We start from the raw sequence: 24,156 nt of genomic DNA, 5'->3' as shown, positions 1-24,156 counted from the left end.
CAGTGCCCCCGGCCGCCCCCCTCACCCCGAAACAAGGCAGCTGCGACACGTGTGTTCCTGGGGCGCAGAGGCCGACTCACCTGCCTCCCTCCGCGGGCGGCTGCTTGCTAAGAGGGCCGTGGCTTAGCGATGGGGGCCGCGAGGCTGGAGAGGCTGCGGCTTCATTAGGGAGTGTCGCTGCCGCGCGCCAGCGGCAATTGGCGAATGTGAGCGTCCCACAAGGGTCGGCTTTGGAGGCAGCGAGTCCATTAGCCCTATTAGGGCGTTCTCATCTCGGTGGAAGAGGGTGAATTATTCACGAGCGCCTCGTCCCCTAAGTGCAGCGCCGCCGCCGCCGCCTGGCAATACCCACTCCTGGCACTCAGGGTTGGGGTGCAGCGCGAGAGGGGGGGTCCCGCTCTCTCCCCAGCCGCCTCTCCCCTCCCTCCCCCGAGGGTCAGGGACGCAGGTCCTCGCAGCAGAGCCACAGGTTGAAAGGGGCAGGCTGTGTTCTCTGCTGTCGGCGCAGAGGACTCGCTGCTTGTGCCCCCTCTATTCCAAACGGCAGTACGGGGGGGGGTCGGGGCCCCCAGGGCAGGTGGGGACCACGCAAGCAGAGGGGCGGGGGTCAGGGGAGGCACGGCGCCTGCACACGCAGATGCTCCTCCCTCCACTGGATGCAGCCCACGTGGGCCTCTACGGTCAGAGCTATCAACGGATGGAAGGTTCTAGAAACCCACTGGACACCGCACTGATGTTCCCTTCAGGCACGCACACGTCACGATCCGGGGATTGGAAAAGGCTTTGAGACTGTTCCTTATGTGGCCGAGGCCTGGAGGGAGGCTAGGTGCTGGGTCCTTCCCCAGAGGGCAGATCCCCAGGGGCCTGCCTGTCACCCCTAGATGCCAACGGAGTCCCTGCTGGAAGATGGCGTCCTGCCCAGAAGACGCACCAGCGCCCCGCAGACCCCTGGATGGAGATGGACAGGAAATCAGTGCAGCCGTGGAGGAGGCAGGCCGAGCAGGAGGGCACGGAACGCCGGTGCGTGGCGGTGGGCTGGCCCGGGCGGAGGCCGATCGGCTGGTGTGGGAAGGGTTTTCTCCAGGCCCGCCCCCGTGGGGAGGGTCTGGGCATGTTCCTCCGGGGTCCGCGTGCTGCAGGCCATCTTGGGCGGTGGTGGATCTGGAAGAGGCGGGGCCTGATGCGATATCTTTAGGCCATTGGGGGTGAGCTCACAGGAAAGAAGGGCAGTTCTTGGGGGGCCCTCTCTGTGTAAGTGGGGCTGCTCCGCTCCTGAGCTGCCCCCCCCACAGCTCCTGCCACCCCCTTGAGTTCCTCACTGGAAGCCGACGGGTGACCCTGGGACCTCAACTGTGAGCTGTCAGTCAGCCCGCCTCGGGCGGGGCATCACGGAAACTCAGACCCGACGGTCCTCGGCCTGCCCACTGGGTGGTGCTCGGCACCTCCGTGTGTGGGGTCAGCGCCTCCGCTGCCCTTTCGGCTTCTCAGGCCCTCCTGGGACGTGAAGCCATGTGACCTGACCCCCTCCATTCACGCCCCGAGCCCCCAACTCTTCCACTGCAGCTCTGCTCCTTTCATCTTTTTTTTTCTTCTTTTTGGTCAGTGGTAGGGCTTGAACTCTGGGCCTGGGCGCTGTCCCTGAGCTCTTCAGCTCAAGGCTGCTGCTCTACCACTTGAGCCACAGCGCCACTTCTGGTTTTCTGATGGTTCAATGGAGATATGAGTCCCATGGACTTTCCTGCCCGGGCTGGCTTTGAACTGCGATCCTCAGAGCTCAGCCTCCTGAGTAGGTAGGATGAGAGGTGCCCAGTTCCTTTCATCTTTCCCGGGCTGCTACCTGGTCTCCTTGCGTTCGGTCCCCCTGGCTGTCCGACTTCCTCCCCGCTACTCCAGCTGTGATCCTGACACTCGAACACCACAGGTGGCTGCCCAGTGCCCACCGAAGGCATCCAAACTCCTCCACTCGGCTCTGAGGCCTTCCCCACCCACCCCAATCTGCCTCTGTCGTCTGTCACACCCCCGGTGGTCTGGTCCGTGCCACCGTCACTTCCTGTTCTCCACGCACACCTTCATACGCGGCTATTACATCTACTGGAATGTTCTCCAGTCTCGGTGTGGAATCTGGTCCAGCCGTCAGGGTCCTGCTTTCAGCCTGCAGCCGCCTCCTCCGTGAGGCCTTCCTGGACCCCTCCAGCTGGGAGGATCACGGCTTTCACGGAGCCCAACAGCACTCTGGATTCCCCTGTGACAGCTTTGCCTTCCAGACGCTCCTGGCGTTCTGAGGGTGACCGCGTTATTGTCTGGACTCCTTCCTCCTCCTCCGCACCCCTGGCCGAGTCCCTCCCACTGCCGGGAGGGGGGTGTCTGGCCCCGAGCTGGCTTTGGACCCGCCTTGCGTGGGCCTGTGGGCACTGTGGCTCCGGGCTCCTTGTTCCGCAGTTCTCCTTGCAGAGCTGGCTGACACACTCTGTTGCCTGGGACCTGCTCCAGGGCAGGGCACTCACCTCGAACACTTCCGCCCATCGAAAGCCCCCCTTCAGTCATTTGGTATAGCGCTCTCTCAGTAGGACCGCGTTTAGTGTCCCGTGACGGGGCGCTCCCCCTGGGGGTGGCAAAGTAAGGCCCCAGCCTTTGAGGTCCTCGTCGCAGGCTCCACCCGAGGGTCTGGGCGGGGACACTGCTTTGAGGACGCACAGGCTGGGATGGGCAGGGGCGGTGGGCAGCAGAATGAGGAGCTGAGAGGCGGGGAGGGAGGGCTTCGGAGCCCTCAGCACAGAGGACCAGGGTGTTTAGCAGGATGAGCCACGGTCCCTGGTTCAAGGACAGCCAGTGGTATACAAGTCATCTCGACCGCGTTTCACCAGGCCCCTGCCAGGCGCGTGGCTCTGGGATTTACAGGCTGCCCTGGCCTTCCCTCTCCTCTGGGATGAGGGAGGCCAGGCTCCCCCCACCCCACACACCGTGCAAGCGCGGCTTCTCTGCTCAGATCCCAGACGCCTGCCATACGCCCGTCGTGTCAGATCACGTCACCCAGACACACGTGTGTGTGAACACTCCATTACAGGATGTAAGCATTTAACCCAATAAACACATCTGCAAGCCCAAGTTCAGGTCTAACGGGCAAAAGTCCTCTCTCGTCAAGCCCTCAGCAGAATCAAAGAGCCAGCGCTCTGGATGAACGAGGCCTCAGCGGAGGCGCTGGGGCCGTGGTGCCGACGGGCTGGGCCTCGGCCGTGCTCAGAGACGCGGAGGCCGTGGGGAGGGGAGGGCGGTGCCCAGGCCCGTGCTGGCGGCCTCCCCTCGCCGGCCCCCGCTCGGGCCTCAGGCTGGCGGGCTCATGCCCGGCAAACACCTGCTTCTAATCTGAACAAGAAATGTGTCTCAGAAAGACACCGTGAGCCCCACCGGGACCCACATCACACGGGCCCCACAAGCCCCCCACGAACCTACCAGCCTCCGACGCACACGAAAGGTTCCTAGCTTCCAGATCGGCCCAAACCCACGGGCACAAACCTGTCCCTCAGGCGGGCTGTACCATCCACGGCTGGGTACCGATCCCAGCACCCCACGCCGCAAGGGCCCGCCCACGGAGCCACACCCCCAGCCCGGCCCACGAGTGGCTTTATGTGGCCGAGAGCTAGGCAAGTGTAGAACTTCATTTGCTCAAGTCGAAGTCGGTGGGCTAGCACACACAATGAACCCAGCAGCACATTTTAAAATATCGTGGTATTACCTACGTTCTGTGGATGGCACCGGGAGAGGCAGGCAGAACCTGGGCGTCATCGAAGACAGCGCCAGCCGGCACGCCCCGGATGGACACAGCACCCCCCCCCCCCCCCACACACACACCCTCGTCGTCGACTTGCTTGGTTCGAAGGGGAATGAAGGGCTCATTACCTGTAAAACTGGAGCTGTCTTTTGGGACTCCCATATCGGGTACTTCGGACAGCAATGGAGGAAAAAGGGGGAGAAGAGGAGAGAAGAGAGACAGTGCACAGTTGGCATCAACCACAGGCAGGAGCCAGCTCAGACCGCGTCGCCAACACCCGGCAGCCCCGGTTCCCGCCCTCCGCCACGCACAGCCAGGTTCCGAACACGCGCGTGGCAGCAGCGCCACCCAGTGGGCTCTGCAGGCTAAGCCTCGTTTGCGTCTGACGGTGCTTTCTAGCACGGCTCAGAACAATGGTTAAGACCCACACCCTGCCGGTGATCGCTGGGCCATTTTCAGGATGGACATTCCTTGTCCTGGGATTTCTACAGACACGCATCCTGGTGCAGACCCTGAGAATGATCTAGATGGGTCTGAATTCCCAGGATCCATAGGCTGCTTGGGTCCTCCCCCTGCCTCAATCTTTTCTTCTTCTTCTTCTTCTTTTTTTTTTTTTTGTCAGTCCCAGGGATTGGACTCAGGGCCTGAGCACTGTCCCTGGCTTCTTTAGCTCAAGACTAGCACTCTACCACTTGAGCCACAGTGCCACTTCTGGCCGTTTTCTATACATGTGGTGCTGGGGAATCGAACCCTGGGCTTCATGTATACGAGGCGAGCACTCTACCACTAGGCCACATTCCCAGTCCCTGCCTCAATCTTTACTGACTGTGACAGTGACCTTGGTGTCCTGCGCTCTGTCTGGAGCCAAGAGCTCTCACCAGCGCCCTCTGCAGGTGGCCGGTTGGCCACACGACCACCACAGGGTCAAAGTTGCTCTGTGAGTTCTGGCTGCCCCCCCCACCCCCCCGCAAGGGCTGCCGTGGCTGGGGCCCGTCCACGTGCCGTGAGAGCCGGGGTACTATGGAGGCCCCAGGGGTGGTGGTGGGTGTGAGAAATGCAAGGGAGGAAGGGCCTTCTACTCACTGTCGGGCCTCTCTCTTAATCTCAAACACAATTCTGGAAGTGCCTGGGACCAGAAAGGGGCCTATCCTGCCTCAGTTCTTCTCAGTCTCTATCTCTTTGTTTTTTGGAAAGCTTCCATTCCTTCTTTGGAGGCCTCTGTACCTAACAGCCCTGTGTGTCCCCCCTCTCCCCCAGGAAGGGCGGTGGCCTCAGAGGCCCCTCTTTAGAAACAAGACTGGCCCTGGAGGGGCCCTGTGGTGACGGCGGGGTGTGTGTGTGTGTGTGTGTGTGTGTGTGTGTGTGTGTGTGTGTGTGTGGCTCACCTGTAGATCATTCCGGGGGAGCCTGTCTGTCGCAGGGAGAGCCGAGCCGGGGAGCCTGTGGTCGATTCTGGATACATGGAGCCGGCCTCACTTGTCCACACCTGTTTGCTTGTTCACAGAAGGAAAGTTCTGGAAGATAAGAAAATGGGATGGTGGTTAAAGAACTATCAACCAGGTTTAGCCACAAGGCCCCGTGATCCTCGAGGGGCAGAGGCCGAGGTCCCAGCACATCTGTCCATCCCCCGTCACACAGACGGGCCAAGCCAGGGGCTCACACGGGCAGAGGGTCACATGATGTCTGTGAAGGATGCCACGCCTCCAGTCCACGTCCCACCCGTGAGCCCTGGGGTCTGCCCGTGACCTCCAGTTCTTCTGGAACTAGGAACAGGTTCCGCTGCACTCGTCAGCTCCTGTCTTGTCTTCCCATCACCCCGGGGCAACGTCATGCCTTCTGCAGCTCACAGCGGCTTCCTGCGCAGCTAGGGCACGCGTCAGAGGACGCCAGGGACCCTGGCTTCCGGGGCCCCCTTCCCTGGGTGGGTGGCTGGCCCTCGTGCCGCAATGTGGAAAAGCCAACGACTGCCACTCCCACGATGGAGCAGCACGGACTGTGACTCCTGGCTGGCTCTCCCCCGTGGCTCTGTCACGTGGGAGACGTCCCTGTGGCAGGAACTGAGGTCAGCCTCTAGCCAACAGTCCACAGAGTGAATCTTCAGGTAACCCTGGGAGCTGAGACGCAGATCCTTCCCCAGCCGAGCCTTCTCCTGAGAGCACAGCCCTGGCCAGCACCCATCCTGTAGCTTGGGGAGCTAGAAGGTGCGGGTCTGGCCACGTTCTTCCAAACCCCGGTCAACAGAAACCCTGAGATGACAGACGTTTACTATTTTAAGCTGCAAAGCTTGTGGCTATGCAGTAGGAAATGCAATAGCCAACATCCATCCATCCTATCCACCCGTCCTTCTGTTTGTCCATCCATCCATCCATCCACCCATCGCTCCCTTCTTCCATCATCCATCCACCCACCTGTCCATCTGTCCATCCATCCACCCACCCACTCATTCATCCACGCACCCATCCATCCATCCACCTGTCCATCTGTCCATCCATCCATCATCCATCCACCCCTTCCTTCTTCCATCATCCATCCACCCGTCCATCCATCCGTCCACCCGTCCATCCATCCGTCCACCCGTCCATCTGTCCATCCATCCATCATCCATCCACCCCTTCCTTCTTCCACCATCCACCCACCCACCCATCCATCCATCCACCCACCTGTCCATCTGTCCATCCATCCATCCACCCACCCACTCATTCATCCATCCACCCATCCATCTATCCATCTGTCCATCCATCCATGTCTTCCACTGCTATCCTTTGGTGGGGTTACCTGTATCTTTCACTGGAAACCCTGGTTGCCTCCCAGCAGCTGGGCATCTATTCCAAAGGGAACCTGGCCACATGTCCCCTTCTATACGGTTTACAGGCCACGGGGAAGCAGGGGAAGCAGGACCCCCTCACTTGGCCTTGCAGAGGGGCCACGGCCTGGGCTGGCTCTCCCAGGCCACCCCATCCTTGGCTTTCTTTGGCCCAGGGGTACTCTGGATGGTGCGTTTCCAGAATTCAAGGACCACGTACAGCTTGCTCTTGAAGGGCTGTGTTGTGCATGGGGGAGTCAAGTGAAGCCAAGAATCTGGCCCATAGACGGGGTGGGGTCAAGGGTGTACATTTCTAATGCGTCCGAGGGCAGTGGTGATGCCGCTGCTCCCGGGACCCCAGGCTGAGAACCGCTGGCTGGGAGGCCAGACGCGGCCTGCTGCCTATTTCTGTGGACCACCTCCTGCCTATCTGATGAGGGACTGTGTTGCGGGTTGAGTATGTACCACCGAGACCGAAACCCTCCCTGGACCTCTGTGGAAATCTGGCCACCATCTCCCCCACTGTCCGGGGGGCAACTTTGCAGCTCCCTCCCGCTTTGTCCCCATCCCCCCTCCGCCCTGACCATAAAGCTTCTTATTTGATCACTGAGGACATAGAAGCAACCAGAAGCCTCAGCATTAGCTAGGCTGCCTTCCCTCATGGACCCCTGTAATGACTGGCCATGTGCATCCAACACACACCCGCCCCCCTCCCCCGCCCCCAAGGGCAGCCTGCAGCCGCCCCCCCCTTCCTTGTGGAGCATGGACCGGCATGCGCTGAGTGACCACTCCTCCCATCTCTCTCAGAAGGACTCCAAAAGCAGCATTGCTTGGACCCACTTCCTTCCCCACCACTGGAGAGAATCCTCTATTCATAGGCGAATTCATAACAAACAAACAACCCACACTCCTCAGTTCTCCTCCTTCCAGCTCTGTGAGAGCCACTCCCGCCGAGGTCATGGTGACCTTCCGGATGCTGTCTGTCAGTGCTGTCCTGTGGGCTCTCATGCAGCAGTGCTGTCTGCATCCTTGGCCCACTGGGCTCTCCTCGGGCCTCTCTGGGTGCTGGTCCCGTCTCCATGCTGCCCCCTGCTGGCCTGCACTAGCCTGGGCTCTGACCCTTCTGTTTACACTTCCCTGTGTGACCGGATCTCACCCAGCCCACTGTGTGTTTCCTATAGCGGAGGGGACAGGGGCCACTGTGTTCAGCTATTGGTCAAGATGGGGTCTTGCAAAAAAAATTTTTTGTTGTTGTTTTGCTGGTGCTAGCCTTGAATCAATCCCGATCGCCACCTTCCAGGTATCTAGTATCACAGGGGAACAGCAGCTACCCACCTGTGACCACCGCCTCCCTGACACTCTGCTTCCCGAAGGCCAGCTGATCCTTCCAGAACACAACTGTAGCCATGACTGTGCTCCCAACCTTCCAATGGCTTCCACTGTATCCAGAGCAAGAGTCAAAATGCAACCAGAGCCTGGTGCTGGTGGCTCAGGCCTGTCATCCTAGCTACTCAGGAGGCTGAGATCTGAGGACTGTGGTTTGAGGCCAGTCCAAACAGGAAAGTCTGTGGGACTCCTATCTCTAAGTAGCCAGCAAAAAACAGGAAGTGGGGCTGTGGCTCAAGTGGTGAAGTGTTACGATTGAGCAAAATGAGCTCAGACACAGTGCCTAGGTCCTGAGTTCAAGCCCCACGGCCAACAAAGAAAACCCCCCTGCCTCTGGGCTGCCTGTCTATCCCCAAGGCCTCTCCAGCCTCTCTGTCCTGGTGGCCTTTACTCACCCTGTGCAGCCACGAGGCGCCCTGGGCTGCCATGGACCCCGCCCCGTTGCTGCCTCTCCAGGGCTCCTGCACCCCTGCACCCCCTGCCTGAGCTCTCCACCTTTGCTTCTTTGTGCCAAGGTCACCCTCTTGCAGTGGTCCTCCTGGGACCTCTCATCTTAGATCACCAACCCCATCTTGCTATGTCCCCCTGACCCGTCCTGTGTAACTTTTCTCCCTAGCCCTCGTCACCTGCTGTTACCTGGTGGCCAGTGGGGAAGCTCGGTGCAGCTGCAGGTATGGGACCACTGCCCTTACCTAGGAAGGGATCCCAGGAAGGTGACACCTGCTGCCCCCACTGCTGGGACTCTTAACTGCTGACCCTGGCCTGGGAAGGTGGCTTCGTGGTAGAGCGCTTGCCCAGCACGCATGAAGCCCTGGGTTCGATTCCTCAGCACCACATACACAGAAAAAGACGGAGGTGGCGGTGTGGCTCAAGAGGTAGAGTGCTAACCTTGAGCACAAAGAAGCCAGGGACAGTGCTCAGGCCCCGAGTTCTAGCCCCAGGACTGGTTAAAAAAGAAAAGAGAGAAAGCAAAGCAAAGCAGTGCTGACCCTGAGGTCAGGCTCCCTCTGAGCCAGCAGGCAGCCCCTGGCCCTGAGCCATCATCCCTTCTTCCCCGTTCACCCTGGGGTGACCGGAGCTCAGCCCACTAACTCCCCTACTTCACTAGGGAGTAGGGGACGGGTGGGAATCCGCACAGTTCCTGCTTTGCATTCAGCACGCAGGATTTGAGGGTGGAGCTCACCTTCCCAGAGCCCAGCTCCCCATCGTCCAATCAGGAGTGACTGCAGCCAGGGAGCAGCCAATCCCCGGGGGCCGGCTCCTGCTCCTGCTCAGGCTGGCTGCGGCTCCGGCACTGCACCACGCGGAGGAGGGAGGCAGGCAGCGCGGAGCCAGGTGCCCCCCAACTCCTGATGTCCCTGTGGGTTAGGAGGACAGGCTCTGAAAGCCGGTGCAAAGAGCCCCAGAAGAGGATCCAGATCCGAAGTGGAAGCCTGGGTCTCCGGAACCCGCTGCTGCCCTTCCACCTGGCCTGCGGGTGGCCTTGAACAGCTCTCCCTGATCCGTGTTTGGAAAAACAGAAGCTAGAGACTTTACCACGACGGCGCAAACCTTCTCAGGGGAGCAAAAGCAAGACGGGAGAGCGAGGAACGCTGCGGAGCGAGCCCACGCTCTCACCCCACGCACGGTGAGCCGGCAGTGTCAACAGCCGACCCCGAGGGGTCAGGAAGCATCGTCCAAGGCGTGTTCTGTCTTCTCCCCAACTTAGTTCAAAGACTTTGACTTTAAAGAAAAGAATGAGAGGGTCTGGGAACGTGGCCTAGTGGTAGAGTGCTCGCCTCGCATACATGAAGCCCTGGGTTCGATTCCTCAGCACCACAGATATAGAAAATGGCCAGAAGTGGTGCTGTGGCTCAAGTGGCAGAGTGCTAGCCTTGAGTAAAAAGAAGCCAGGGACAGTGCTCAGACCCTGAGTTCAAGGCCCAGGACTGGCAAAAAAGAAAAGAATTAGAATAGCAATAAGCCCATGCATTCTAATTACCTACGTATTCTAATTAGCAATGGTTTACACTTCACCTAGCTTGTACACATTAACTCCCTCCTCCTACCACTATCTATGTGTACACACACACACACACACACACACACACACAATTTTCTGAACTATTTGAAGATAAGCTAAAATATCCTGAACTAAATCACAAAATTATGACAGTACCTAAGATTAGTTCAATATCAGTTGACGTACAACTTCCATTCAAAATTTTCATAACTTCCAGTGATTCTTTCATATCTTGTTTAGATTTGAAAAACATTCCCACTGGGAGCTGTCCTCTCACTGGGTGGCTGTCATCCTAGCTACTCAGGAGGTTGAGATCTGAGGTTCAAAGCTAGCCCAGGCTGGAAAGTCCAAGAGACTCTTATCTCCTACTTACCACTAGAAAACCAGAAGTGGCACTGTGGCTCCAAGTGGTAGAGCACTAGCCTTGAGCCATAAGGCTCAGGGACAGCACCAAGGCCCTGAGTTCAAGCCCCCTTCCTGACCAAAACAACAACAACAACAAAGATCCCCTAGGGTCCAACCAGGACTCCCGCAGGGCAGTTACTTCTCTCTCTAGTCTCTTCTAACCTAAAAAGCGAGCCTCCTCTGGGGTGCCACGCACACCCTGTCCAGTAGGGGGTGCACGGCACAGCTGTCGGAAGAGGGACCACTGCTCTCACTCCGGGCGGCATGTTGGGGAGACCACCCGTCCCATTTGTCTTCCCCAAACAGCATTTTTAAATGTTGGTTATTCACGACACTGAGCTTTTATTTTCAAGATCCAGGGCATTTATTTTCCCAACTGTCCCTCGGTGTTTGGTGTATCCGATTGCTGCCCGAGGATGGCATTTAACCACCTCAGTGTAGCCAGCTTGCTTCCGGCTCCTGCATCCAAGCAGGACACACACAGGGAGTCTGCCTGTGATGGCTGAAGCCACGTCTGGTCACGTGGTTAAGTCAGCCCTGCCAGGGCATAGCTCACTTTTTCCTTCGTTACCAGCAGGACTTGCAGGAGAGTTCCCCGGCAGCCCCTCAGTGTGAGTGTGTTTCTAGAAAAGCCAAGTATGTTGTCAATCTGGGCCGTGGGTGAAGAGTGAGTAGAAGACACTAGGCCAAGTTCAAGTGTAAAGAAGACACAAAAGGGGGCTGGGAATGTGGCTTAGCGGTAGAGTGCTTGTCTACTATGCACGAAGCCCTGGGTTCGATTCCTCAGCACCACATACACAGAAAAAGCCAGAGATGGCGCTGTGGCTCAAGTGGCAGAGTGCTAGCCTTGAGCAAAACAAGTCAGGGACAGTGCTCAGGCTCTGAGTTCAAGCCCCAGGACTGGAAAAAAAAAAAGACACAAACGTTGTGGCCTTGTACTGGTGGCTCACACCTGTAATTCTAGCTATTTAGGAGGCTGAGATCTGAGGATCACAGGCCGAAGCCAGTACACGGAGGAAAGTCTGTGAGGCTCATATCTCCAGTTAATCACTGGAAGGCCAGAAGTGGCACTGTGGCTCAAGGTGGTAGAGCACTAGCCTTGAGCAATAAAGCTCAGGGACAATGTCCAGGCCCTGAGATCAAGCCCCATGACAAAAATAAATAAATTAAAAAATACGCGCGCACGCACACACACACACACACACACACACACACACACACACACACAAAAGTGGATCCCTAGTGGTCTCAGCCTGTCACAGAAGCCACAGCCCAGGAAGGGCTCAATCTTCAGATTTCATCAGGGTCTGAAACCCTGGCCCCCACCTTCCGGGCCCAGGAAAAGCCTGGGATTGGTTGAAAGATGGGGTTTGTACTTTCCTGGGAAAGATGGAAGGGCAGCATGATTTTAGGCAAGGCAAAGTGCATTTATGCATCAAGAAGAAAAGGTACCAGACAGACAGACGGACCGGTGAAAGGGCAGTGAGGGCGGGAGCCTGCCTGGCTGGGATAGCACTCCTGGGATGTGAGCCTTGGTTTCCCCACTGCAGAGCACAGGTTCCGCTGGCCGTGTGGCTCCAACCTCTCTGCGGGAGGAAATAAGCTCTGAGAACAGGAGCTGTCCTTAAAAGATGGAACTGAGATGGTAAAGGTTCTGCGGCTGGTCATTGCTGTCCTGGGGCTACTTGCCCGAGATGGGAAGAATTTAGTGTACTTACTCTGGAGAGAAGCTCATGAATGGACAGTTCCAGCCAGGAAGTCACAGAAAAAGTCAGACCTGTGTTCAGGAGTCAAAAGTCAGAGACACAAAGTAATAGCGGGCGCTTTCTGGTTTAGCCTGGCTGGGGCTCACCTGTCTGACTCCCCAGACATGCTGGCTGGCGGGGCTGGTGCCTGAACTGTGGAGAGGGATACGTTAATCCCTCCCTTCTCCTGGCAAACCATGTCCTCTGTGGCGTGACTTGGCTGTCTCCCCGATGCACAGATACGCACGTGTGTGTGCGTGTATGTGTGTGTCACACACACATGTGGTTGGTGGAGTCTCTTCCTCGTCCTGCCTGCTGGTACAGTCACGTGACTTGCAAGGCGACGCCTTGAACCTCAGCCCTGACACACATGTGGGGGTGACGGGGCCTGGGCTGAGACAGCCAGCCCTTTGGGGCAGGCATGGTAAACACATGCTCCCTGGCCTGCCTCCAAGACCCCTGCACAGAAGGTTGAGTGGGAGCAGCCAGGTGGCTGCGATAACCACTGTCACGGTCACTCCAACGCGCTCAAGAAGGGACTGTATGTTACCCCTTTTGGAAGCTCTCTCAGAATGTTCCTCCTTGTGAAATTCAAGCTCCTATGGACTGTGGGGAAACTGGGAATCGCAGGGGCTCCGCCATCCTTCCCTACCTCTGGCAATACTGACTCTGCCCTCTGTTGGTGTGTGGCTCTGGGCCTATCTCCCCGCGTCCCCAGGGTTAAATCTCTTCCTCAGTGAACTGGGGCGGTGATGGCGGAGGGCCTGATGTCAGTGCTGAGAGCTGCGTGTGCAGCCAGGGCCCTGACACCTAGGAGGCGCCTGTACCTGGAGCCGGGCCGGCTTCCCGGGAGCTGCCTCACTCCCCCCACCCCCCGGGGCGCCCTGGGGGGTGAGCCCTGTGGGGGGCGCTTTTCAGGTCCTCAGAGTCGCCATGCCATCTTCTGCGCTTTGGTGCCCTCTCCTGCCTGTCAGAAGACTTCCCTTCCTTCCCGCTTTCTAAAATAAGGGCCAATGAAAGATGACCGAGCACAGAAATGAGTGACTACACTGTTCACAGTATCTGAACCTTCCGAAAAACCTGGAAGCGGCTGCTTGCACAACCAGAGGTCTTCAGAACGACGACCTGATATGTGTCATCTGTGGTCCCTCGACCAGGATGAGCCCTGGCGCTACAGGGGAGGGGCCATGCCAAGGCATTGGCACTAGACGCAGGGCACGGGAGGCCATGTTAGAGGCGGGTCACTACGCATCCGTCATGGAAGGCCCCTCCTATTCGTCTCTGTCCCAGTGTCCCCTGAGGCCACGAGAGTGCTTGGTCTCGAGGACAGGGAACCTCATCTCTCCCTAGGATCCCAAGTCGCTCAGAGCACAAGGCTGGAAGGGCCGAGGGAGACAAGGTTCCGCTGTCCCGCCTAGCACGTCCCTGGGAACACAGAAGCAGACGCGGTGACCACCCCACCGCCAGAGCCCAGAGGGCCTCCGTGCTGGGTGCTGACGGGGCGCCTCCCCGAGAGACAGGAAGAGGGGTAACCGCTGGAAACCACAGGACTTGACATGGTAGGGTGTCAGGTGACACGCCCTTCCTCTCTGCCGAGAAGCCAGGGGCCCCCGAGCGGAGATGGGAGCCAGTCTCCTCCTGGGAGCTACAGTAAGTGCTGCTGTCGGATGCCTGGCATACCTGGTTGCCAGTTCTGGTTGCCCTCCCCCCCCCACGCTCCCGGGGGAATGAGCAGAAGGGACCCACAAGGGTCCTGGCAGGCAGCCAAGTTCCTCACCACTACCGGCTGACTTGGCCCAAATGCAGACTAGGGCTGGCGGTTGGGGTGGGGAATGCAAACAGAGACAGAGCCCAAGAACACACCAGGAAGCCCGCTCTTGTCACCGAGAAACCCTAAGACTCCCGAGGCCTAAGTGAGGGGGACAGGAGACCCAGGGACTGTCACCCACAAGCAGGGGCACTGCACAGGTCAGCAATAGAAGCATCCGCACCAACCACAGAGCTAAGGTTAAGAACGCAGGACGGAGCATTTGACAGATAACGAGTCACCAGGACTCATTCAAACGTCGGCTCCCTGATACCCAACATCCACCCAGCCCCGCATGGAGCCCTGAGCACGACGGTGAGCGCTCACCTCTAATGACGCCGCAGCAAACCAACAGCTCACCACTTTCTCAATGTAATAAAAGCCTTTTCCTTATGCAGCCTCACCTCAGGCTGGACGCCTCTGAACCGAAGCCTGAGCCTCGCACGCCGTTCGGCCAGCTAGGCACCTGCGTTTGCTGGGTCAGTGGCCAGGGGTAACGGGTCCTGGGTAATGTCAACCCTGTCTCTTCAGGGGAGTGGGGGCTGGGCCGGAGGCTGGGGGCCCCGCCTGCAGACCCTGGGACGTGGGATTTCACCGAGCTCCCTGCCCCCTCTGCCCTCCCTTCCGGGGTAGGTGCATGTGGGGCAGCTGAGCCAGGCAGGTTTCCCTTCCAGCCCACACCGGCAGGGTGGGGACAGGCTTTAAGAGGTCTTCCCCCTGCTCAGAGGACGGGGAGACAGGCATCTGCCGTATTCCCTGTGAAGGCTGGCCGCCTCTGCCGTCCACTCAGCGATCTGAGGTCCCCAGCCAGGGGCTCCTGGGAGAGAGCAGCTGGGCAGGCCACCCAGCCGCCGCCGGGGGCCCCACTGCCCCTCCTGTGAGGACAGAGGGCTCTGCTGGGCTCCGATGTCCCGGGAGCTGAGCCCCATCACCCAGGGAGGGAGCAGAAGCCTGCAGAGAACCGTGTACATGGCTGTGCCTGGCCGTCCATCTCAGCAGGTGTTGTGTCTACTTGTGTGTACACACGCGTGTGCCTGAGGCTGCCATGTGTCCACATGGGGCCTCAGGGGGCTTGGGGAGGGGTGTTTGCAGGGCTGTAGGTGTTAGCCCTGGATGTCAGCTCCAGCCCAAGCCCACGTGCCGGACACAAAGCCATCCCGGGATGGGAAGCCCCCTCCCCCGCCCCCCGTACCTGCTTCGGAGCCGGAGCCGCCGTAGAGACCATGTTCCCTGGGCGTGTGGTGGAAGGGCAGTCCACGGCGGGGCCACGGGCCTAACAGGAAGTGGGTGTGGGCGCCCCACAGCACAGGCTCCGCACAGTGGAGGAGCCTGGCAACCCGGGGCCCCGTGGGGTGCTGGGGTGTGGCCTCTGGTTCCAGTGCCCTGACGTAGGCATGAGGGCAGGGACACCCCAACCTTCCTGGTGGTGTAGCAGCTGAGGATGGGGGTGGGGAGAAGGAGGGGGGGGCTTAGCCAGGGCAGGAAGGGGGGGATGCCCTTACCATCCCTGCCCTCCCCCTGGGAGGGGGGCGGTCCTTTCTCAGGGAAGGGAGGGGGCAGATGGGCAGCTGTCCCGGAGTCCCCAGCTTTGTGGCAGGCCCCGTTCAGCGCTGCCACCTGCTCTGTCAGATTTCCCCCACAGCCCCAGGAAGGGCTACCACTGCCACACCCCTGTTCCACCCATGATGACACGGAAGGCACCAGGGGCTTAGGCACACGGCTAGGATTTGAACCCAGGGCTGGCTGACTCTAAACTACACTCTGAGCTCTGCACTGCTGAGCTCTGGGCAGGGTCCTGCCTCCCACCTTCTGTCCTAGAACTCAGTAGATTGGGCTGCACGCTGGTGTGTGTGTGTGTGTGTGTGTGTGTGTGTGTGTGTGTGTGTGTACGTGTGTGATGAGGGTGTCCCAAAGAGAATGGACCAGAAGTGGGATCCCCCATGAGGGAGAGGTTTTTCCTGCCCCAAGCCTCTCCCTACTCTGCCTCCTTTTGGTGAGGTCCTCTCCCTGCTGCACGTCTCAAGGGGCAGCTGCTGGCTGCTGCCTGGCCAGGCTCCCCAGCGACTCCTGGGGGGAGGGGGAGGGCCTGAGCTCAGCGCGGCCTCAGGCGAAGGGAGGACCTGCTTGGCGCAATGCACTGCATCTGCGGCAGCCTGGTCACCTGCAGAGCACTCAGCCCCCCCCCCCCCCAGGCTCCCCGCACAGACGCACCCCTCGTGGAGACCCCTTCCAGAGGCCTCGCTGTCCCCGTGGCACCCCTTTCCTGGCCCTCCTGGCTTGGGATGGGGTGGGGCCTCCTCCCCACTGCAGGCACGGCTAGCTCTGCAGTCTCCCGGGACTGGCCTGGCCCCTCCGGGCGCACTGGATCAGGAGTGTTGTGTGGGGTTCAAGGTAGGATACAGACATGCACAGGGTGACAGGAAGGGGAAAAAGAGGGAAAAAGAGGACAGCAAGAAGGATGTCAGGAGTTAAACAAGAGGGAGGTGAGGAAGAAGGGAAAACAAAAAGAGGGGGCGTTGTGGGAGAGCAGGGCCTGGGGGACCCCAGGTTTGGCCAGGTCCCCCCATCCCTCACAGCCAAGAACAGCACCTAAAGAAAATTAAGGCCCACGAATGTGTGTGTGTGTGTGCGCGCGCGCGTGTGCGCGCCAGTCCTGGGACTTGAACCCAGTGCCTGGGCACTGTCTCTGAGATTCTTTTGTTCAAGGCTAGAGCTCTACCACTTGAGCCACAGCACCACTTCTGGCTTTTTCTGTGTATGTGGTGCTGAGGAATCGAACCCAGGGCTGCATGCATGCTAGGCAAGCGCTCTACCACTAGGCCACCTTCCCAGCCCCCACCAATATATTTTTATGAGTGTGCCAATGCTAGGGCTTGAACCCAGTGCCTGGGTGCTGCCCCTTAGCTTTTTCTCTCAAGACTGGTGTTCTAGCACTTGAGCCACAGCTCTACTTTTGGCTTTTTGCTGCTTCACTGGAGGCTTGAGTCTCATGGACTTTCCTGCCTGGCCTGGCTCTGAACTGCGATCCTCAGACCTCAGCCTTCCGAGTAGCTAGGATTACAGCAGTGAGCCACCAGTACCTGGCAACCCATGACTATTTAATCGCATCCAGGGTCACTAATAGCGTCAGTGACAGAGGGGACTGAGCCAGGCTTGTCTGGGCTCCAGGTGTGGCTCTGCCCTCCACACACAGTGTCCTGTCCTGGAACACCCCTCCCCTGTGTCTCGGACCCTGGGTAGGTGACCCTGACAGACCATGGCAAGGGTACCGAATCCGAGGTGTCACAGGTGACAGTCCAGCTTGGCTGGTGAACATCTCCCCCTCGCCAGCCAGCTGCCCCGGCTGGGCAGCGTCAGACATGGCGAGCCAGCCGCAAACCTCAGCCTCAGTCACAGACCTTAAAACCAAACCGCAGTTCTCCAAGTATCTGCTAACTCTTTCATACATGCTACTTTGGACCTGTAAAAAGGTGGAGGACTCTCTTAATGTTGGGCGGTAAAGTTAGAAATGTCTAACTTAAAAGACACTATCACTAGGAAAAAAGGTAGCAGAGGGAATGGGAGGAAACACTTGCCAATGACACTTCCGAAAAGAGGGATTAATAGCCAGATGTAAAGAACTCCTAAAACCCAGCAATACCAACAATACAACAACAGCAACAGCAACAACAATGGCCATAAGCCGGTTTAGAAAACAAAGGACTGGAATAGACATTTTTCCAGGAAAGACACATGAATGGCCGATCAGCTCATGGAAAGAGCCCGCCATCACTGGTCTCTGGGGATTGTAAAACGGAACCATCTCCCCCTCATTAGCATGGAGGAACCCAATCCCCCAAACCCCAGAGGAGAACCAGCCCTGGAGAGATGTGGGCACTGCCGGTGGGAACGTCAAGCACCACGGTCCCGGTGGAAAAGTCTGGAGGTTCCTCAGAAATACCATAGCAGCACTACTCTATGACCCAGCAATTATGGTTTGGGATTATGTACCCCCAAAGAACTGGAAGCAGCACCTCAAAGAGAAGGTGGAACACCCACATTTAAGGCGGCACTATTCACAACAGCTACAACATGAAAAACAACTAGAATGTTCACTGGGGGAGAGGGGAGGAATGATGGAGGGATGCACCAAACGTGGCAGAGTCACAGAATGGAATTCTCTTTATCCCGGAAGAGGAAGCAAGCTGCCACCACACAGGGGAACCTTAAGTGCGACAGGCTTTAAGCTAGACCAGTAACCGGGGTTACTAGACTGCTGTCCGGTCCGGCGGTCACCCATCTCCCAAATCACGTCCCAGCTGGGGTGACCCAGGACACAGTGTGTCGTGCAGTCCCGGTGGGGTTTCTGGAAAGATCTGCACTCCTGACAAAGGGCTGCTCCACTACATTCTGGAGGCGCCAGAGGCTTCGTACCGCACGGTGTTCCTGTTTGCAGCCGGAGGGACGCCAGCGCATCTCAGCTGGACCAGAAGGGGGAGGTGGCCGTTCCCAGGCTGCGTGGGGCCAGGCTGCGGCTGACGGCTCTCCTCCATCTCCCAAGGGTGAGATCGCGTGCCAGTGTGGCCTCCTCCCCTGCTAAGTGGCCTCCCAGTGGTTCTCTCCGATTCCAGATAGTGGTACTTAAGGAGAACGCACCGAATGAATCTGCCTTAATGTCACTTACATTCCTCTGGGCCAGGTCTCAAGAGGAGCATGTCCTTCACAATGAAGACTCAGGGTGAGGAGCCCAGGCTTGGCTCTGGAGGGTGACCGGCACCCCTGTAGGGGCTCAACATCTAAGCGGGTCACTGCACAGGCACTGATGATGAAGGTGCGTGTGTTTCACTTTGAAATCAGCTTCCTTGTTTGTAACTGTCTTCCAGGCCCACTTCTCATCTCTGGAGACAAATGGCCACCAGGCCCCTCTGTCCTGCGATGTTCCTGGGAGTTTCTCAGGACACTGGCGTGGCTTTTCTCTCTGCACAACTGGCTCCATTACTTTTGGTCCTCTCACGAGTTTCTGCCTTGAGTGGACACATTTCTTCTTTGGCCAATTCTGTGTTACACGCTTCATGTGTTGCCCCAAGCCCTTAGGAAACCTTCAGGGCAGGCCCAGGGGCAGTGCTGGTGCACACAGAGACCGCCAGGGTCCAGAGCAGAGTCCCGTGCTGTCCAGTCTAGAGAGAACGAAGCCGGATGGGCTCCATTTTTGATCTGGGATGGAGTTGGCCAACTACTGCGGCTTGAGGGCCAAATCCCGAACACGACCATTATTTGTGTAGCCCAGGAGCTGATAACAGTTTTTACATTTTTAACCAGTCAGTAGAAAAACCAAAAGAAGAATGTTTCATGACTCATGAGAATTATATAAAATTCAGATCTCTGTGTCCGCAGTGAAGTTTTCTTGGCACAGAGTCAGGCTTGCTCATCTTAGCTCGAGTTGCTGCAACCAAACACCGGGTGGTGTGCACAGGGATATTTATCTCTCTCTGTTCTGGAGGTAGCGCAGATTCCGTTCCCAGCCAGGGCTCTCTTTTGGCCTGCAAAGGCGGCCTTCTTCCTGCTGGGTCCAGAGAGAGCTCAGGCCTCCTCCTCTTATACAGACACTAACCGCCCCTGGGCTGCGTCCTTCAACACCCCATCGAATCCCGGCCATCTTCCCAAAGGCCGTGCCGCTAAGCAGCCCTCTGGAGGATGCCAACGGTCAACCTGTAACTTACACTGCCCACGGCTGCTTTCATTCTACAGAGGCAGAGTCCCGTCCAGGTGACCCCTGTCTCACCACAGTACTACGTCCTAATACAGTCATCTTAAGTCGGACATATGCTAAACCAGAACTGCATTCACGACGCTGATAAAAATGATTGCCAAGTTGAAAAACTGTAAGTTGAGGACCACCTCTAGGGCACAGTAATTGCATGTGCCTGTACTTCTAGGACATTTTTACAACCTGATCTTCTACAGAAAAGACCCACACAGATCCTCCCTCCAGGCTAACAGCTTCTCCATTAATAAAGCCTGCTAGAAGAGTGCCTCACTTCCAGATCTGCTTCCCACATGTCCTCTCGACCCCCACCCCCCGTCCCAGGCCCATGCATCTAGTACGCATCCTCGTTTCCCGAGCCCCGCTGAAGGCTTTACCTCTGTCTGTGGTGTCTTGGTGAGGCGGGATGAGCGGTAGGAAGCTCTTGTTAGCATCTCCACGCTCCGTCTCGGCCACTCCTGCTTGTCTGGGTGGGGTGGGGGTGAGGGTGGGGTGGGGGCTGCCGACTTTCCAGCCGGCCCCAGTTCTCCTCTTATGAGATCATAACCTCCTCTCTTGGGGATTTGGCACACTAATCCACGCTGATAACTGGCACGCAGGAGGCAGGCCTATTTCCGCAGCGGTGACGGGAGCATCTGGCTCAGCTCCCTGCAGAGGTGGACGCAGAAGGTCCCGTGGATGCTGGCGTGGCCTCTGCTGGGGGCCACGTGACAGAGTCGGGTGGGGTTAGGTTTTGCTGCCCCCCGTTGGGAGGGTGCTTGGCACCACAAAGCCTTGACACCACAGGTGGACTTCCACAGTTTGAAAGCGCTCTGCTTGGTTTTCTGGGAGACAGGTGCCCGGTGGAAAAAAACGTCAAAAGTTCAACCCAGCCCATATGAGAAGGTAACATCGAATTCTGCTCTAGCTCTGTGGCCTACAGAAAAGATCTCCCTCGGAGGCCACGCGGTGCCAGCGGGGGTGGGCGTGTTGCCACAGCCTGAGGTTTGAAATAGCTCCGCCATGACTCACGGGAGCCGGGAGGAGAGTCAACACACGGTGGTGTCACGCAGGGAAGGGACCCCAAAGAGCAAGGCCCTCCCTGCTCAGCCCTACGCGGCCTCGGCTGCTCTTCCCTCTGGGTGCCAGGGGACGGGGCAGAGGCGGGGCCACCAGGACTGGGGCACCCTGTGCCTCAGTGGGGCCCGTGGGAGGCCTCCTTTTGTGCCCACAGCACAAGATGCCCGCTGGCAGCTGGAATGCCTGTGGTCCCGTCGGGTGGAACTGGAAGCTAGTCACGTGATCAAGTGCCCTGGCCAAAAGATGTTCTTGGCATCAGAGAAACCTAATTAACGTAGAATATCCACCTATCTATATCTACATATCCATCTCCTTATTGGAGATAACACCTCTAGACTCCCAAATCAAAACCAGCATACTAAAAAAAACACCACCAAACAAGCCAACAAACTCGTGGTTGTCATTAGAGTAGAAGAGGCTACCCTAGGACACTTAAATATACAATTCAAAATATACCTGCCCCCCCCCAAAAAAAAACCCCCTCACAAACAAGGGTAACTTTTACAGTACAGGCCAATGTGTGGCCAGTTTAGGCCTTGCTACTAGTTGGCAACGACTGAACTCTAGGGTGCAAAAGCAGCCAGAGACCATGTGTAGATAAAAGCATGTTCCAATAAATCTTTATTTATAAAAACAAGAGGTGGGCCGGCTTAAGCCCTTGAGTTGTAATTTCTGGATCCCTGATCACATGATAGCAAAATTAAGACCCAAGTACAAATCCTCACGAGATCCAACACACTCGATGTGCCGCTTGTCAAGACTCAGCCCTGGCTAGGGCCAACTCCTCAAAGGTCAAAGGGAAAATGGCCTGGGTGGGTGGGTGAGCGCCGTGCTGCTGGGGTGAGTCCTGGCTGAGTCCCTGGCCCCACTGCTCGGGAGGGTGAGGGGGGTATGGACAGTGCCCGCACCCCACCCCCCTAACTCCCCCCCCCCCGGTATCCTGAGCCATTCTCGTTGCCCAGCTTTTACTTCGCTAGTAATTCCGGTTTATCACTGGATCACGGGCCTGATTAATCTCTTCCGGAATAAACGCTATCAAGACATCTTCCCTATCTCCCTCTGCAGTGCCGCGCCTCAGAACAGAGAGCAGCTGGTCGTGCGATGCAGGCTGCTGCCTCTAATACCACACTATTTTGGGAGATTCTCTTTGCCTCATTTATTTTTGATTTGAGTTGCTCATACAGACTGTGTGTTCCCTTTCTCTCTCCTGTGCCGAGTTAAATAAGCGTAGTATTTTTAAAGCCTGCTTGTGTTATCTCGTGATGATGACAGAGGAGCCAAGTACCTGGAGAGCATGAGGCGAGGAGGGGCCACCTGGCCGGTCACTGGCCTGCCCTTCGAAGGATAGGGGCGTGGCCTCCCTCTTCTTGGTGGCCCAGCCCTGGGGGAAAGGCTGGACTTTTGGGGCCTGGTGTTGTGAATGGCTAGGGTCTAGAGACATCCAGAATGTCCCCTCTGAGGGTCACTGAGGAGGAGAAGCAATCTTTCCTTAAGAGCAGCTCTTGGCCTGTGCAGAGATGGGCGTCGGAACGTCAGGAGTCCTGGGCAGTTCCGGGGAGGCCTTGGGCAAGGCCCCGTGTTTCTGCTCTTATTCTTGTCCCAAATCCTGTGAGGTGGTTCCTACTGTCATTCGCCACAGATGACATCTGTGGAAACTGAGGCTTGGAGAGGCTAAGTCAGCCTGCCTCAGTCACCAGGTGAGTGGCAGTTCTGGGAGTCTATTCCCTGAACCCCGGTCCTGGGCCGTCCTGAGCACAGGCATCCAAGGACAAAGGAAAGAGCAGCTGGAGCTCTAGGGAGTGCGCTGACTGGCTAGGACACAAACATTCTGGGTAGGAGCGGCGGAAGCCGGGTCAGGCGGAGGAGACGGAGGTGACCACCGGTTGGCGAATCGGGAATGTTGGAGCCCAAAGGCCAAAGAGGAGTGTGAAAGAAGACAGGCATGCAGGCGGCTCCCCGGTTCCCGATCCCCAGCTGGGGGGGGCCCTGAGGCAGTGGTAGGAGTGTCCAGCCTGAGAGGCTCCTGGTGTCCTTCCTTCCTCTAGGCTTCTCCTGAGCTCCTGTCCAGAGCAGTTTTCTCTCATGCCACGGGCCCTTTGCAGGTACAACATTCTGTGCCTGGCTGCTCTTCCTTGAGGAACTCAGCTGTCATTCTATCACCCCACTCTGCATGTTCCTTCACTTTGCGTGCACCCTTCAGTCTGTGAGCACCGCTTCTCCGAGCGCCTCCCCACGACAGTGAGCCCCACAGGGTGGTGGTGGGGGTCCCGTCTCTTGTTGCGGATCCCTCTGGACAAGGGGTGGCACCTGCTCAGTGCCCCGCGCACGTTTACCGAACGCACCCGGGTGTGCTCAGCCTGCTCCACACCAGCAGCTGCCGGCTCACACATCACACCGGACACAGGCGAAGGTGAAGCCCGGCAGGGCGGAGGGAAGGGGCGCCCCGGGAGGTCATGTTCTGGCTGCTCCTCCTGCAGAGACAGAGGGCGTCCTGCCGCAGCTGCCGCCTCTTCTGAGGAGCTCTTGGTGGGAGGACAGCTGTACAGGCTCCCAGGCTATGGACAGTCGCCCACCAGGGTGACACCAGCACGTAGCGTAGAGTCAGGCCTCTCAAGGTAGACATGCGTGACTGCCTTCATCATCACCATCTCCGCGTTTTACACCACCATCTCCTCTTCCATCCTGGGCCAGCTCTTCTTCCTCCAAGCACTCCTGATTTTGGCAGCCTCTGTTCTTGGAATCTTTCCCCTCAAGACAATTCGTTTGCTCCTCTGGCTTCAGCTCTCGCCTTCATATCCAAGGGTCCAGGCTGGGCCGTCAGTCACCCCTCCGCCCCGCACTCCAGGTACTGGCTCCGTCCGCACCACTATCCCTGGGACATTCCTTCTCTTGCCCACCTCTCCTGCTTGTCTTTGCAGCTGCCGCCTGAGGAACAGTTGTCCACCTGTCACCAGAGACCCATGTCTATCCTCAACATCAGATCTCTTATGTTACTTCCTTCTTTAAAGTCCTTGTGGCCTCCTGGGGTCTTCAGCAACAAGCCCAAGGTCAGTTTGGCATTCAGAGCCATTCACAGCCGGGCCCATCTCCCTTTCCAGCTCCCGATCCCCTCTCTGCCCCTCCTAGACACCTGGCTGGGGTATACTTATATACTTACCTGCCCCCCCCCCCCCGCCTCCAGACCTATGGTGTCCCGTGCCCTCATGGGACTGAGGCTGCTCCCCGGGAGATACGAGGAATCTACTTGTCGGAACCTCCTGATCGCAGGTCCACTGCAGAGGCCCCCTCCCCGGGCCTGGATGGGTCACCCCACATGATTTGCGCTGCGCCCCTGGGATGTGCAGCAGCACGGAAGTCACTTTCCATTTCCAATGCCTTGACTCCTTGCCTCTTCTGAAAGAACAAAGACGTGGGGCAGGCCCACCAAACACAAAGCC

The 24,156-nt window shown here is 58.0% G+C and overlaps 1 protein-coding gene across 3 annotated transcripts in view; it reads right to left on the bottom strand.

Annotated features, from left to right (window-relative positions):
• Positions 1 to 24,156, bottom strand: part of Kcnab2 (potassium voltage-gated channel subfamily A regulatory beta subunit 2) — a 76,743-nt gene that overhangs the window by 36,537 nt on the left and 16,050 nt on the right. The window contains exons 1-3 of one of the 3 annotated variants that reach the window (XM_048350136.1): positions 15,110 to 15,226; positions 5,155 to 5,283; positions 3,898 to 3,939 (exon numbers count right to left, since the gene is read on the bottom strand). In XM_048350136.1, coding sequence (XP_048206093.1) covers positions 3,898 to 3,939; positions 5,155 to 5,231 — 119 coding nt within the window. In that variant the 5' untranslated portion in view covers positions 5,232 to 5,283; positions 15,110 to 15,226. Of the gene's footprint in view, positions 1 to 3,897; positions 3,940 to 5,154; positions 5,284 to 15,109; positions 15,227 to 24,156 lie in introns of those variants that run through there. The other 2 variants (XM_048350137.1, XM_048350138.1) reach the window with 2 other exon arrangements.

The sequence above is a fragment of the Perognathus longimembris genome, chromosome 7 (assembly GCF_023159225.1).
Source record: "Perognathus longimembris pacificus isolate PPM17 chromosome 7, ASM2315922v1, whole genome shotgun sequence".
Classification (NCBI taxonomy): Eukaryota; Metazoa; Chordata; class Mammalia; order Rodentia; family Heteromyidae; genus Perognathus; species Perognathus longimembris.
Note: the sequence above shows the minus strand (reverse complement) of the source record. Positions and strands in the feature narration are given on the sequence as shown.